This window comes from Equus asinus, chromosome 11 (assembly GCF_041296235.1).
Source record: "Equus asinus isolate D_3611 breed Donkey chromosome 11, EquAss-T2T_v2, whole genome shotgun sequence".
Classification (NCBI taxonomy): Eukaryota; Metazoa; Chordata; class Mammalia; order Perissodactyla; family Equidae; genus Equus; species Equus asinus.
This window is the reverse complement of record NC_091800.1, coordinates 32,742,258-32,759,322: the sequence shown is the minus strand read 5'-3', so window position 1 is coordinate 32,759,322 and position 17,065 is coordinate 32,742,258. Positions and strand designations below refer to the sequence as shown.

General features: G+C 35.0%; 1 protein-coding gene across 9 annotated transcripts in view; it reads left to right on the top strand.

The window, feature by feature from the left end:
- The window catches only part of NAA16 (N-alpha-acetyltransferase 16, NatA auxiliary subunit), a 69,479-nt gene extending 52,683 nt beyond the window's left edge, over positions 1–16,796 (top strand). For 7 of the 9 annotated variants that reach the window (XM_014854836.3, XM_014854840.3, XM_044779910.2 and 4 more), the window contains 8 exons: positions 3,093–3,221; positions 9,322–9,535; positions 10,412–10,605; positions 11,834–11,942; positions 12,374–12,472; positions 12,809–12,952; positions 14,743–14,840; positions 15,424–16,796. In XM_014854836.3, the coding sequence (XP_014710322.1) occupies positions 3,093–3,221; positions 9,322–9,535; positions 10,412–10,605; positions 11,834–11,942; positions 12,374–12,472; positions 12,809–12,952; positions 14,743–14,840; positions 15,424–15,621 (1,185 nt within the window). In that variant the 3' untranslated portion in view covers positions 15,622–16,796. Of the gene's footprint in view, positions 1–3,092; positions 3,222–3,805; positions 3,947–9,321; positions 9,536–10,411; positions 10,606–11,833; positions 11,943–12,373; positions 12,473–12,808; positions 12,953–14,742; positions 14,841–15,423 lie in introns of those variants that run through there. The other 2 variants (XR_011493001.1, XR_011493002.1) reach the window with 2 other exon arrangements.
- The last annotated feature ends 269 nt before the right edge of the window (positions 16,797–17,065 follow it).

Here is a 17,065-nt window from a genome sequence, read left to right as displayed (position 1 = left end):
CTAAGGAGGCATCCCACATACAAAATAGAGGAAGATTGGCACAGATGTTAGTTCAGAGCGAATCTTCCTCAAGCAAAAAGAAGAAGATTGACAATAAATGTTAGCTCAGGGCCAATCTTCCTCACAAAAACAGCAAAAAAAGTGGGAAGATAAACCATAGAATTGGAGTTGATATTTCCAACTCATACAACAAAGAAGGAATTTATATTGAACTCCAAAGAATTCACTGTGAAATAGTTATATAACACACTTTGAATGTGATATTGAGGCATAATGAGGAAACCATGTTTACGAGTTTGATTTCCAAGTTACAGTTAAGATACTTTGAAATTCTATACAAAGCAGAGGGCTTTAGTGATGGTGTTTGCTAGTAAGATGTTAAGGATGAAAATGAGTTATCGCTGTGCTCTGTGAGGCTAATGTATTGCTAACATGGCGCCAGTGTACCACCTTCCTTAGGTGTTGAGATTTCTAGTTGTGTCTGGGTGTTAATGGAAACCCCTTATCATTTAGAAGCCACAGAGTAGCTTGAACTTTTACTATGAAAATTTACTTGCAAGAGTGATGTCATAAAAATATAAATGTACCCCACACACACAAAACTCAGTAAAAAAAAGACAACACAATACAAAATTGGGCAAAGGATATGAATAGTTAGTTCACAGAAGTGGAAAATGGAATGACCAAAAAAGATGTCTATATCAGTAATCAGGGAAAAAATAAGGTATCATTTTATGCCTATCAAATTAGCAGAAATGTGTACCTGACATTACTAGGTATTGACAAATGGTATGTCACATATATATCATATATAGTACATATATATCACATATACGTATATATATGAAATATGTCATATATTAATGAGAAACAAGATATGGTCTATAGATAGTGGCCTTTAATAGATATATATATCCATTTAATTTATATATATATATTTATAGGTATATACACTTCTCATAAAAAGGTTTTTTCCATCTGAGCCTGCCTGACTTTTACTTTCTGATATTTAGAGTAATGCTAATAGTTTGTATATCATTTGTATAGGGAAATAGAAAGGTGGCTTTAACAATTATTAAGCACTGAGCCAAATACTTTATTGATGTTATTTAATCTTAATGATCCTATTATACCATTACCCTCGTATTGCAGTTAAGGAAATGTTTAGAGAGGTCAAGTACTGTGCCAGTGGGAGATCACCCAGCTAGTCATTCATTTGGAGCCAGGATTCCAGCTTGGGTGTCTCTGACTCTAAAACCCGTGTTTTAGAATCGTCTAGTAGGAACAGAAGCTACAGTGACTGATGTTTCTAAAACTCAGATGCTATAGGATCAACAGCAGATGCAAAGTGGAAGATGTAATGTTGGGCAAAAGTATTAGCAAGAATGATGGGTATTAGAAAAAAATTACGAAAATAGTAATACTTTTGTGTAGCACTGAATCACGTTCGACATTTTACAGCAAGGTGATTCAGGCTGTGAAGATGTCACTTGAATCATCTTTGGTCCCGTAGTAAATAGTGCTGGGGTTCAAACTCTTCAGTGCCCTTTCCACTGTATCTCGATTTTGAAGATTAAAAGACAGTATAAGAGTAGATGTAAAAGCAATGATGTTTGTAGAGAAAAGTACCACCTGGCAGGCTAGGGTAGAGATTATAAGTAAAGTACAATTAAAAATGAGTGTACAAAACTTCTGTAGTTAAATAAGTCCAGTGATTAAAAAAAACCAAACACAAGCACACACACAATCACACACACATATACGCATACACACACATACACACACATACCCCCACCCCCACCCCCACCCCAAGCCACAGACAACTAGGACGTGTCTGAAAAGGCACAGGAGAATGAGAAAGAAGAGCAGAGGTTCGCTATTTGAGGAGAGTACTCACTAAAATCTGTGGCTCAGATTGCTCATGACAGTTGCCTCCGGTCATTTATTCTTGAAGTTGTCATGCTGTGTGGAGAGCTTATCCATACTGGTTCATTGGCTGGGCATGTCTGTAATGTGTGGTGGATAACATAGTGAGCCAGGGGAGGAAAACTGCTAATGACCTTGACTAAGAGGTTAATATCTGCTTGCTAATAAATGAGTAAAGTGCTCATATTTCCTTCTTGCTAACTTTTCACAGTTGTAAATTTTTGTACAGAGTTGCTGATGCAAGTTGGATAGTTCTAGTGGGTAAAGGTTTTGATATGAAAAATAATGTCGATTTCTTATATATAGTCATCAGAAAATGAAAAATATTTGCAACTGTAAAGAAGAAATAAAGTATGCCGATAATACCATCCACTCAGAGATAACCAGTTTTTATACTTTTAATGAGAATTCTGAAAATTGAACTGATAAAATAGGTGTGAAAAGGAACTGAAGACTGACATTATTTATGTAAATACACTTTTGCCATCATTCCTCGACTCACAGAAAATATATTTGAAATAACTCTTCTAAATTGTGACAAAACCTCAGTGTCCCTACACTGAAACTGAGTATTTTATGTCTTACAGTCTTCTCAGAATTCACATTGAGCCTAAATTAACACATTTCATTATTTGGTTTTGTCAGTCTGCTGAAAAGGAAGAGTGTTGGCATGGAGCAGGAGATGCTGTTAGGAGCAGACACATGGGTACAAAGACAGTGACAACTGATAGCCTGCTGTGCAGGGAGGGGACTGGGAGACTGAATTATTAGTAACAGATTTGACAAGAATGGATGAACATAATGGTGACGCTGAGTCAGCAAGGAAAGGTTAAGTAGCTTTTACTTAATAGGCAGAAAGTAGGCAATGTTTCATAGGATTACCGTCTTAAATAGTTTAAATTAGAAACTTTGGTGTTTAAAAACGTAGCTTTAGTAATCTGGAGTCTTTTCTATGTAGAGTGTTGAGAACCACAACAGAGCTGGATAAGTAAGATGTTATATAATTTTAAATTGGTTGGAGCCTTTTGGAAGCACATTGATATATTTGTTAAGTGCCATTTATTATCATAATAGTACTTGGTAGTCATAGTTGTAAAAGAGAAAATGAGATTTTTAGGATCTCTTTTACTGTTTGTTTCCTATAGTTATGAATGCTTCCGTTTCAGGAAGGAACATCTGCCATGGAAAATCTCAATGAAATGCAGTGTATGTGGTTTCAAACAGAATGCATTTCAGCTTATCAGCGTTTGGGGAGATACGGGGATGCCTTGAAAAAATGCCATGAAGTGGAAAGGGTAAGTTGATAGACTTTTGACTTTATTTTTCTCCTGTAAGGTGATGAAAACAGGTAGATTTCTACACAGGATCATCTACCTCTTCTAACTACCTCGGAAACTTCGTTGTCAAGAAAATTCTTGATCTTTAGTCTTCCAAAAATTCAGAAGTTGTGAATAAATGATTGCTTTCTTTTGCTCCTCAAATGGTTGTGATTTTGACAGGTCTACGTATTTTTGTCTGAAGGAAGAAGGAAAAAATTTATTTAGTAAGCCATTATTGCTATTACCAACATATATTCAAAATTTCTCTTCCCTCAATGGGCCATTATTTGATTTTCATCACTAGCCTAGAAGGATACACAAGCTGACGGCCACCTCTTTCCCCTTTGCGTCAGGATCTGCTCCGTAGTCAGCCTCTCTCCAGTTTGTCTTCCCAGGCTGTTTGTTCTCACATTCAGTACTTTGAGCAGCAACCTATGGCTGGTTTGCAGGCTTGTTTTATTACTTGCTTTTAAGATGATGAGTGTGATGTGCCTTAGTGAGGGGACTTTTCTTTTCCTTTGTGTGAATTTTTGTTTTCCTGTTCTTTGTCATCTCTGAAGCACTCTCCTTCCAAATGGACACCAGGAGGAACAGAGCCACAAATGCACCCCTAAGGCAGTCCTCAGCAGCCCTCAGTTGTGGGGTCGCTCGGCACACAGTTCCCACGCTGCGCAGTATAAAACCACAGGCATCGTAGTCAGGTGAGCCTCATGTCTGCTCTCTGGCAGTCACTTTGGCCTTTTTCCCATGTGAAACTTCTGAGCTTACCCAAAAGAAAGGCTGAATCTTAGGGGGTGGCTTTTGATGGAAACTGAAACTAGGATTATACCTGAGCCCTTTTAGAAATAACCTAGTTTTTTGCTTTGTTTTGGGTTTTTTTCCTTTTTAAGCCTGGGCTTGATGGCTGTGTCTCTGGGGAAAATCCTTCTCATCTTCTCCTTGAAAAACATAAAGCCCTTGGATGATAATGTGAAATATTCAGTCAATATCCAAGCATTCTAGTTTCAATCAGGCTCTTATTTCTGTGGTAAAACTGTAGATCATTAGTTTGTTTTGACACTCCTAGATGACTGTCACTTTAAAAGCACTCTGCTTGATATTCGGGAAAGGTGTGTTTTTATTAACCAGGACATGCTCAGTGAGTAGTAGATTGTTTTCTGAATGAAGAGGCTGCCAGGCACTTATGGGTTAGTAATTGCAGCAAGACCATAGCTAGAAATATATCAGATTTTCTGTGACAGTGAAGTTTGAACATACTTAACATCATTATAATTGCAAACTTCTCCAGCTTCAATCCCGTTCCTCCTAACATTAATAACTGTATTACTGTATTCTTTTTAATATTTTTTGAGGATTGTTAGACTATGATTAATAGCTATTCTGTTGCTAAGTTTCATTTAGATTATGCTTTCCCTTAAATTGTTAAAATTGGCTGAGTAACATGAAATAAAACTATAATGTTGGATAAACTACTTCTAGTTCAAGAAATATGATTTGACTGGTGAAAAGCATTTTGAAGGAAAAAAATTTATAGGAAATCAGTGGTTATCAGAGATTAAAACATGGCAGAAATCATGTCACCGTCTAGGTCACGTTACATAATTATTGTTAGAAACTTTACTGTCTTTATTTAGAGCTTGCTCTGAGAATAGAAAGAACTAGAAATAGACAAACAAGAAAAGAGCCTATTCTTAGGCCACTTGTAAGCTAGTCTTTAGAGTGAGTAGTTTTTACTAAATGTAAATAAGACTTTTCTGGTGGTTATATGTAGAAATGTGAGTGCTTAGTACAAATAGGGTGATTAAATATTTGCAGACTGATTAATACTTCTAAAATTGATTTGTAATAAAGTTAATGTACTCTAAAAGAAAACACATTCACAGTATAATGGTAAGGATTTAGGAGTAATTGCAGAATTCAGACATCTCCCTGAGTTACTTTTGCCTGGGTTTTAAATATTTTAGTAAAGAAATGAGCACCTTTTAAAAATAAAACTTTGCAGTTTACCTTCTAAATAGAAGGTCAGTGAATAGAGAAATATGTTCAAATAAGGGCTGAGTCTTCCTTCTGCCTTCAAGAAATCTTTGTTGCAGGCAGTTTCGGCTGGGACCCACCCTGCTCTGCACTCTTAGTAGTTGGGTTTGGAATGTTAGAGTTCTGGACTGGCCGCGCTTTAGGACTTTTTCTGTCTTCACCTCGCCTCCGTCATACGATTTTAGAATTGTATGTAAAGATTATGTAGTCCAACCCAATCTGATGTTTAGAACTTGAGTTTTATTAAAAATAAAACAGCTGTCTTCAAAATATTGGATATAACCTAGTGTTCAGAATAACAAACTATTTTATCTTTTAAGAATTGTTTTCTTTCTTATATTTTTTTCCTGGAGATTGGTTTTTCATTATTTTAGTGTGCTGATTTATATCTGAAATAGAGCAACAATACTTATTTCTGAAACTTTTTGATAAGATCTAGGGTTTCTGATAGGTCAAAACCATAGGAAGTTCATAACTTTGTCTTCTAGTGCATCTTAATCTTTATGAAATTGACACATGCTTTATAAGGACAGATATTCTATAAAAGAAATAGAATATTTTATTACCCTAGTTCGGCTGGTTATTATTTGTTAACTCCAGAGGCTTTTGTTCCCTTTCTATATGCAAGCTCTTACCGGTCTCCTCCAGAACTCTGAGAAGTAATGGATGGGAGAATATGGGTCAGAAGAGAGAGCCTAATAGGAAATTACTAAAGAAAACCATGCCCTTAAAGCTGTGAATAGCATTTCTTAATTCTATGCTGACTTGTCTTACTTGACTTAAGCCTAATTTTGACAATGTCAGCGATTTGTGCTGGTATTAACCCCTCCCCCCGCTCCCCCGCCAAATAAGAGAGCACTACTGTTTATGATGAAAGGAGGGCGTTAGCTGTGTGTTAAAATTTGGGTACCCACTTTCTGTGGCGAGCTGATGTGACCTTATGTTCATTTGTCTGAAGTGCAGAGAAGCTAACTTTACCTGTTTGTGTTATTATCTAGTGTATTTTTATGTTTTATAAGTTTGGAGACTTAAAAACTCACCCCAAGGTAGTACAAAGGAGATCTCTGTGGTGATGGAATAGTTCTGTCTCTTTTTTTTTCTATATATTTTAATTTATTAGCATATATAAGCTAAACTTTTGTATTAATTTTCATTACATGGCTATATACATGTGAATGACCAGTGACCACTAGTTTTTTCAAAGTTTGTGTAAAAATTTTTTAAATAATACTTTTAGCTAGTAATATTAAAGCATTAATTTTTGCTATATTTTTAAGTCAATCAAACTTTAAACAAAAACAGTAGATTGTAACAACTTCAAAGGGCTTGGAAATTGGCATTATAAACAATCTTATAATTCAAGTTTTATTTTTACTAATCATTTCAGTTGTAGTGTTCTTTTTTTTTTTCTCTGCTTTATTTCCCAAACCCCCCCCCCCCCCCCCCCCCCCGGGTACATAGTTGTATATCTTAGTTGCAGGTCCTTCTAGTTGTGGGATGTGGGATGCCACCTCAACATGGCCTGACGAGCAGTGCCATGTCCGCGCCCAGGATCCGAACCCTGGGCCGCCGCAGTGGAGCGTGCGAACTTAACCACTCGGCCACGGAGCTGGCCCCTAGTTGTATTATTCTTACATGGTTCGGTTTATTTTATTTTGGTGAGGAAGACTGGCCCTGAGCAAACATCTGTTGCTGGTTTTCCTTTTGCATGAGGAAGATTGTTGCTGAGCTAACATCTGTGCCAATCTTCCTCTATTTTATATGCGGGATGCTGCCACAGCAGGGCTTGATGAGCAGTATGTATAGTTCTGTATCTTGGTTGAAGTAGTGGTTACACAAGTCTACACATGATAAAATCACATAGAACTACACACACATGTTGTACCAACGCCACTTTTGTGGTTTTGATATTGTACTGTAGTTATGTAGGATGTAACATTTGGGGGGAAACTGAGGGAAGGGTACACAGGACATCTCTATACTACCTTTGCAACTTCCTCTGTATCTCTAATTATTCCAAAATAAAAAATTAAAAAAAGAAGAAAACCTAAGATTATTTAGTTGTTTTTGAGTAGGGTTCTGCAATACAGAATATGGCTAGATTAAATTAGAAAACGTAGGATACTAATTTAGCCATGTTCTGTCCACCACAATTAGCTTATTATAGGGTGATCAACATCCAGATTTGCCTGGGGCTGAGCAGGTTCCTGAGTCACAGAGCTTTCAATGGAAAAACTCAGAAAGCCTCAGGCAAACTGGGGTAAGTTGGTTATCCTATTTATGGAAGACATTAACTGGAGAGAGGCAGCCTGTGGGCTGTTACTGATAAAGAGGCGGCTTAAATGTTTGTGGTTCCCTACGGCTCCCTCCAAGACTTGACTTAAATTCTGTGTCTCCTAGGAATGTGCTGCTAGGAATATCTCTTGAAACTGATGTCTGCCTTTTTACGCACAAATGTTTCTCAGCTTAAAAAAAGCTTGTAAGCTGTTAGATATTTTCAACTCATTATGTGTTCCATCATTTTTGGCTTTGCCATTTTTCCTCAGTCAGTTGTATTGAATTTTAAGATATTATGGTGCTAGACATAATTCGATTTACATTAACCATGAACACCTTTAGGAAATACGGAATCCTTTGATTAAGAAAAGTAAAAACTAAGTTTATGTTATTATTTAAGAGTTGATTTCTCTTCTTGATGGGAGGAATGCAGTTTTCAAATCATTAAAGCATAATTATTGAAGTAATAAATATAAACTAATGTGAAACGTTCATTTTTTAAAAATTTTAATTTCCTGCTACACTGTGTACTTTTATTCTCTTATCTTAAGAATTCTTCCCTGAAAGTCTCTGGTACTTAATGTAGTTCTGCGTACAGTGTATTTCTAATTACCAAGACAACTAAAATTATCAGATGACTTGGGCAGTTACTAATGTGTCCTCTCCACAGTGTGTTCTGGGCCCCCAGGACGCAGAGAAGGTGAAGCAGTAGAAGAGCTTAGTGTGTGTTTGTGTGTGAAAACATTCATTTTCTATATGTTTTTGGAGAAGCTGCAATAGAGGAAAAGAAAGAAGATAGTGTTAGAGATATATGTAGGGAAGAAAACAAAAGTATTATGAACTGTTTTTTAGGGGAGTTAGTCATTTTCTTTCCATGTAAGGGATTAGTTCTTAACTCTCTTTGGACCAGGGACTCTGAGAATTGGATAAAAGCCTTGAGCTCTCCCCTTGCAAAAACGCTGTCATGCTTATATACACACAGACTCCAGATGAAGAACCTTGGCTAAAATGGAACATAGGTAGATTAACGGAAGCTTATTGAGTGAGAGAAAACCGTAACGCTCTGCATTTGTGTAATAGTAATGTTTAGAGTGAACTTTAAAATAGTTCTTATTTTGTCCCTTAACAGCCTTATGAAATTGGCTATATAGTTTTCTTTATTCCTAAATTCGATTAAATAATTGAGGCTCTAGGAGATTAAGAGGTCGCATGCCTGAGAAGTAGCCTATCTCTTGAGTTGGCAAATAGCATGCTTGTTGAATGTCTGCTACGCTAGGCTCTGTCCAGGCAGTGGGAAGGCTTGCTTGCCCTCGAAGCGCTCAGAGTTGAGTAGAACAGTCTGATTTGTAAGTATTTAGTGTGAACCTGTATATATTTAGTTTTAATTCAGAGCTCTGTGTAACTCTGCTGTGCTGATTTTTGAGGAATACTGAGGAGAAATATTTTGTTAAAACTAAAATATCAATATGTACTAATTTCCACATTTACAAAATAACTTGCTTGTCTGACTTATTACGTAGAAATTGAGTATCATCACAAAACATGATTTATATGGAATAAGCATGGATTATGTGTAGTGAGAAACTTTAATCGAATACAAAGAACAACTTGTTGTCCTTTCAACAGTAGAGAGGGCAACTAAGTGAAATTGTGACTGTTTATTTGTTTTTCTTATTCTGAAAAGAAGTCTTTCTATGATTTTCTTTTCAAAAGTAGACATTATTGACATACATGTAAGGGGTAATTTTGTGGTTTTGTTTTTAAGCATTTTTTTGAGATAACTGACGATCAATTTGACTTCCATACATACTGCATGAGAAAGATGACCCTTCGGGCCTATGTTGACCTTTTGAGATTAGAAGATACACTCAGAAGACATGCTTTCTATTTCAAGGCTGCTAGATCTGCAATTGAAATATACTTGAAATTGTATGATAATCCCTTAACCAATGAAAGCAAACAACAAGAAATAAATTCAGGTAACTGAACAGGTACTTGCTTAAGAAGATTTGAAAAGAACACTAAATTTGAGAATGTCATTGACATAAATAATTCATAGAAAAGTGTATTGTCAAATGGATGTGAAGACAGCGTTAGATAAACTGTTATGCTACCAAAAAAAAGTGGAGAAACTTAGAAAAAGTCGGCAGGATGATGTTCTTTCTGTAGCTGATGCTTCTAAATCACCCTGATGGAATGACTCATAATCGTTTTTATTTTTATCCTTAGTAAGGCCAATTCAGGAATAATAGAAGTGTCTATGGGCTAGGGTCTTTCTTTTTTTTATTGTAACTAAAAATAACTTTGAGCCTCTTAGGGAAAATTATTTAGAGAAAGATGTTTCTTAAAACTGCTAGTACCTTTTGATTGGAAATAATAATGCCAATGAGAATATCTATACAGCCTTTTATTCACTATAATATCTAGGAATATTTGAGAAACAGCGTGGAGGCAAATTTCTGATCTTTCATTCCTAATATGTATCTAGTGTCTATATACATTGTCTCACCTATCCTTGAAATAGCATTCCAAGAGGGTGCTTGGTGATCTCAGCCCCACTTGGCACACTTTGGGACTTGAGACTGAGTGATGAAGTGATGTGCCTACAGTCATGTATGGTGTCGGTGGCAGAACTGGGCTAGCATCAGTTAGTTTTGGTTGATGCAGCATTTGCTGTTTGCCTTTTGTGTGCCAGATTTTGTGCTAGTCATTAGGAATGCACTTTCTAAAACCTTTTATGGAGTTGCCTCTTCCTCTTTGCCCTCCAAAAGCTCTACTAATAGTATGTATTGCAGAAGAATATACGGAAAATGGAAACATTGACTCAGAATTTTCACTTATTTGAATATTTATAGAAAACCTGTCAGCCAAAGAATTGAAGAAAATGCTCAGCAAGCAGAGAAGAGCTCAGAAAAAGGCTAAATTAGAAGAAGAGAAAAAGCACGCAGAAAGGGAACGTCAACAAAAAAGTCAAAAGAAAAAAAGAGATGAAGAAGAAGAAGAAGCCAGTGGTCTCAAAGAAGAACTTATGCCTGAAAAATTAGAAAGGGTGAGATGAGTTTACTACCTTTATTTGGTAAAATTTATGTTACTTGGTTCTATTTTGGTCGTAAACATGATGCATTTAAATCTATAAATCAGAAGCCATTTGTACTATTTCAAGGTCATTAAGATAGTCATCAGTTATTTTTGAGCAATAATATACAAATGTTGTCTAATACTAATTATTCATAAAATTATAGTAGTGGTAGGCAGAACAGTGGCTCTAAAAGGTGTCCACATCCTAATCTCTGGAACCTGAGAACATATTGTATTACATGGCAGAGGGGAATGAGGGTGGCTAATGGGGTTTAATGTTGTACTTAGCTGGTCTTAAGACAGGGAGGCAGCCTGGACGGTCCAGGTGGGCCCAGTGTAATCACAAGGGGCCTTAGAGGTGCAGGAGGGAGGCAGGAGAGGAGGTCAGAGTGGTGTCAGAAGGACTCATCCTGCTTGCTTCGAAGAGGGCCGGGAGAACCACAAGCCTAGAGGTCTGTTAGGCAGGCTTGAGAAGGTGAAAAAGGCATTGAAACGCCTTCTCCTGTAGAGTCTCCAAAAGGGAACACAGTCCTGCTGACACCGTGATTTTAGCCCAGTGAGGCCCAGGGGGGGCTTCTGACAGAACTGCACGAGTGTTGTTTTAATACAATAAACTTGTGTTAATTTGTTACAGCAGCAATACAATTGTCTGTTAAATATGAAAGCATTTTATATATCTTGCTAGATATGTTTTAACTGGAAAGAGATATCACTTCATTTCCAGGATTTTCTCAAAGTATTAATAGTTATTTAGGGACTAGATTTAGGGAAGTACTTAGCTTTCTGGTTTATTCACTGAATCTAGGATAAGTATTTTTTTACATTTGTCATTACTTTTTTTTCAGTTACATGATGCAATTATATTTGTCTCCTTTAGATTTTTTTTAGTGTAAGGGACTGTCAGTTCTTGGTGTACCATCTCCTTAAGTCTATGGAATAGTTTTCTGTACTTTTTTGGATTTTTATAAAATTATATTGATTTTATAATCAGAAAAAAAGAGCTATTTCCATTTTGATAGTTGTTGACTATTTACTTTGAATTTGTTTATAGATGATAGTTTTAAAATGTTTTCTTGCTTGTTGGTTATATAAAGAGAACTGTCTAAATTACTTTAGATATGTATATAAAATTTTAGGGGAAATTTAACTTGTGTAGCTGTTTTTGAAATATAATAATTTTCCTTTCTGTTTCAAAATAGATAGAAAATCCATTAGAAGAAGCTATCAAGTTCCTTATACCTCTTAAGAACCTTGTCGCTGATAACATTGACACTCATCTGTTAGCATTTGAAATATATTTTAGAAAAGGTAATAGTTTGAATTCAGTTTTTAATCCTTAATTATGTTGGAGACCATTTTCAGTGTAATCTTTGTCACTTAGAGCTATTTTTGTTTCTTAGAGTTCCATTTCAGTCTTCCACAAAGGTTCTTAATCCCTTTTTCCTTTGCTACCCAGAACTTTCCTGGGTAATAAATTAGAATATTATGGTCAAATACATTTTAAGCATAGTTTGAACAGTCATACAAACTGTTGACCTGAAGCAGTTCTTCATGAGGTTTCAAGCTTTTCTTTAGAAAATAAAAATTGTCTTTGATAACCACAGTCTGCTTTGAATTTTACTTATGAATGTTACAGGAAAGGCAACATTTTGTTACTGAATTTTAAGTGAGGCTAAAATAAAGTGAAGGAAATAACATAAATGTTGATGCTGTTACTTTTGTATTTTTTTGTAACACAGGAAAGTTTCTGTTAATGTTGCAGTCTGTCAAACGAGCTTTTGCCATCAACAGTAATAACCCATGGTTACATGAATGTTTAATTAAATTTTCTAAATCTGGTAAGTATAAAAAAGATAATATTTATGTAAAAGCAAATATGACCATTCAGTTGTCTTCCATTAAACTGGATGTTAAGGAGATTTGCAACAATGTAAAGCAAAAAAAGAGATAATGTTTAAAGTATTTAAATGAAGATGTTTCTATAAATTAAGTATGTTATGAAAGACATGCTATAAATTAGTGCATTTATAAGCTAGAATGTGTATATTCCGAAGGAACAGTATTTTTACTATGTAAAATCTATCGAGTTTAATAATAAATAAAAATGTATTAATTGATTTTGTTTCGAAGGATAGATCAAAAATTTTTTCATTCCAAATGTTTTATTTTTACAGTGTCTAATCATAGTAACCTTCCAGACATTGTTAGCCAAGTTCTATCTCAAGAAATGCAGAAAATATTTGTCAACAAGGATTTGGAAAGTTTTAATGAGGATTTTCTCAAGCGCAATGCTACCTCTCTTCAGCATCTGCTTTCAGGTTGGTATTTAGCTCCCAGGGTTAAAATGTTTATGGAAAAAAGAGTGCAGTGAAAAAAAAATCAGAAAGATGTTCAACCTCACTAATTATCAGAGAAGAAGAAATGACTACAGTATCATGTTTGATCTTTCAAATTAGCAAAAAAAATTTTTTGGTTTGAACAAAAGAGATTCAAGTATGGTAAAGATGTGGCAAATAAGTCCTCTTGTATTTTGCTGCTGAAAGTGTAAATTGGCCCAGCCATTTTAGGAAAGCAATTTGTCATTCTTACCAAGAGCTTCACGTTAGCCGTATCTTTTGCTTTAGTTGTAACTTTTGTAAATACTTTTAAAGAATTAAGCCAAAGCAAAGAAAGAGCTTTAAGTGCAGAGATGGTGACTGACACGTTGTGGGTAAGTATGGGGAGAAGAATGGAAACAAAGTTATTGTATGTCCAGTAACAGGGGAAACAGTAGGTTCATAGGATGGAATACCAGGTAGTCATATAAAGTGATGTTTATTCCAAAGATTTGTAATAACAGGGGTGAATACTTCTATAATGCGTATGCAGAATTAACATGCGATATAATCTCAACTGTGTAAAAATAATATACATGGGGTAAAGGCTGAAAAGAAGTCTGTACCAGAGCTTTTAGTGATTGCTTTTGGGTGTTGTGGTTATGAATGATTTATTTTTTTCTTGTGTTTTTATTACTTTACATATTTTTGTATTTTCAGGATTTATTTCTATCCTGCCTTGTTACAGGAAGGATTTTAGGCAGTTTATACAAATTCACAAAATGATAAGATGGCATAAATGCAAACTGGACAAAAGATTGTGGAAAAAGAATTGGGGACAAAATGAAGTGCCTAGTATAATTAAGTATGCTCCTACTTTATGCCATATGTTTAAATATTTTAACCTAAGCTTTCTTGTTGTAAAGGGAAACTTTTAGGTTCTGATAACTAGGAAAAGAAGTTAATTCCTGGGAAAAATTACAACACTTCTTGGTAGTAAGGGCAGATAATAATTTCTCTTCAAGAACACAGGATAATGGAAGAAAACATTTATTTATTATAATTATGGGAAACGCCTTTCCAAACATAATATGAAATACTAAGAAGATAATTTTTGCCACCATAAAGAAAGTCAAGACCAATTGGGGAAAAAATATTCACAGATATGTAACTGATAAAAAGCTAATAATATACATAGAGCTCTTAAAAATTAACAATAAACAATATAAATTAATAGCAGTCCAATAGAAAAATAAAGATAGACCATGTAATTACAGGAGAAATATAAACTGGGTTTTATTTAAAAATAGCTTTAACAATTACTTTTTTTCTTGGTGAATACGCAGACATTTTCTCTTGTCCTTCCATGATACTCCTCTGTAACAATAATTTGTTAGATGTTTTATTTTATGGTATCATGTTTTTTAATAATTGAATGATTCTAGCTGAAATAATGATTTGATGCCACAGGGCAGCCCCTATTTACATTTTGAGTTCTAGAGTTGGTGGGGTGGTTAAATCTGGTCTAGTGGTAAATGTTTAATAACCATCTCTTTGTGACTGAAAAAGCCCTGATTTGTAGTGTTTTGCCATAATATAAATACTACCATTGTGGCCTCAAGGTGTCAGTGGGATGTCACTGAAGAAGGAGTTGGGAAGAAATGTCACACTTGGCTCAGCAGAGCACCACTGATTAAACACTTGGAACCATATTTTAAGTCACTGGGCAATATAAGTCAAATCAAATGCAAGACATGGGAATTTACTCATTTTGAAGTGTCTTGGTATTTTAGGTGCTAAAATGATGTATTTTCTGGACAAGTCAAGGCAAGAGAAAGCAATTGCTGTTGCCACTAGACTGGATGAAACTATAAAAGATAAAAATGTAAAGGTAAGAATTTTCACAGACCGATATCTGCAAATTTACCGATAGTGAGTGATCTGAGAAAACGTATCTTTATGGCGTGATTCTTGAGCAGGCCTTCAGTGTTATGCCTGGGTTTGAATCTCAGCGCCACCAGTTCTGAACTGTGTCACATGCGGCAAGTTACCTCTCGTAGCTTCCTTTTCCTCATTTATAAGATGAGGATGAAAATACTGTCTGTCTCACAGAGTTGGTATCAGAGTTAACTGAAATAATAAACTGTGAAGTGCTTAGTACCTGCCTGGCACATAGCACTCAGTAAATGGGAACTGTTATTAATAAAGGACACTTTCATTTTAGTGATCACAGTTTCAGAGATTCACTTTTTCAAGTATATGAATTTTACTGCTTTTTTAAAGCTTTGCAGAATTGATTTTTAAAATGTTCCTTTTTTGAGTGATTACTTACCATAGATAGCAAGAAGTTATTTTAGACTGAGGCCTTGTCAGTTTTCTCTTGCTTAGTTAATAGATTGCATCTTTTGATTAAAGTGATTATTAACCAAACTTTTTTTTTTTTGATAATTTTTATTTTCCCCTTGTTTCAATAGACTTTAGTAAAGGTTTCTGAGGCCCTGCTTGATGGCAGCTTTGGGATCTGTAACTCCCAGTATGAAGAATACAGGATGGCTTGTCATCACCTGCTTCCTTTCACGTCTGCGTTCCTGCCTGCTGTGAATGAAGTCCACAGCCACAGTGCGGCCCTAAACCACACGTCTAACTATGATGTCCTGGCAAATGAAATGTGAAATCCCGTAGAAAGTTGACTCCTATAAGACTCAAAGCTGAATTCAGATCAGGGTTTCTTTTCCAGGGTATATTTTAATATAGATATGAAATGAAAAAATTGGCTAGAATTTTTAAATGGAATGTTCTGTAAGCTTATTTTATTCTTTATCTGATTCTGCCAATTTATGTAAACATCTATTAAAATTACCTGTTTATACTTGTACAGTTTTCTTAAACTCTCAAATTATCGGCATTGTGATGGGTGCTGTCACTTCTGTATCATGAATATGATGATTTCTTAGTAAGCTGAGTTGTATACAGCCCCATTGTAGTATTTTCTTTATATCCTGGTTGTAGGATCTATGTTTTGATCCCTTACTGGTTTGTTTTATTGTTTATTTGCTTGCTTTTTAATTCACAAGAGTTTTAAATGTTAACTGTATGCTAAAAACAATATGGAGCTCCTTTTGGCAAATACTGAGGTTTATTTAGAAATTCAGTTTGCCCTTTTTTCCACCTTAATTTTTTCATGATTTACAGTTTCCTTTTCACTATCTATGAAAATGATACTTTCTGTTGAATAAGGGTACTCCACTTTTATGTAGCTGATTTCAGAAGGTGGGGGTTTGTTTGCCTCTTAATTATGGATATTCACTGGTAAATTTGTTGCATATCTCTAGATCAGTCTTAAAGACCCACAGGCAAGAATTATGCTCTCTCGAGTTAATTGCTTTGTGTGTTAACAAGGTTTATATCTGAGTAGTGTGCTTCAAGGGAGCTAATAGGGCAGCGTATAAGTTATAGTGAAACATTCTTATAGCCATGTGTTGACTATTAAATGTGTTTTTATATCAGCAAAATGAGAATTTAAACTATCATTCATTTGACTATTAAAACAGTATTGTTGGGCAATATTTTTTGGAGGCGATAGCTTTTTGTTCTGTCTTGTACAGAAAACAGTAATGGAATCATTTAATGTTTCAGAACTTTGTAAATATGTCTGTAATATTAATACTTCCCCTTTAAGGAAAACATAAATTCAAAAAGGGAGATTTTATTTAGAGAAACATAGCTAATTAAAATGATTTTCCTTCACTCTAAGCTATTTAGATTCATAGTTGTTGAGAGGAAAAAAACTCACTGTAAAATAATGCCAACCTATATAATGCTGTAATAAATTATTTTGTACACAGTTGCTCATTTGTATTTGTGTTTTGTTGTCACTTAACGGTATCAAGATATTTTTGCAAAATGTTTTTTCTTTGTGGGAGTAAAAACTTAATCATCTTAATTTCTTTCAAGTTTGTAAAAAAAAATCCACCTACCAATATATTCTGGTGCCACAGCAGCTTGACTTGTTTTTAGTGTTTTAGTAATTTTAGAACTAATCAATCTTCATCACTGAATATCCTGGCAAACATGTAATTTGTCATGTTACTTTCAGCAAGATGACATTTGCATAAA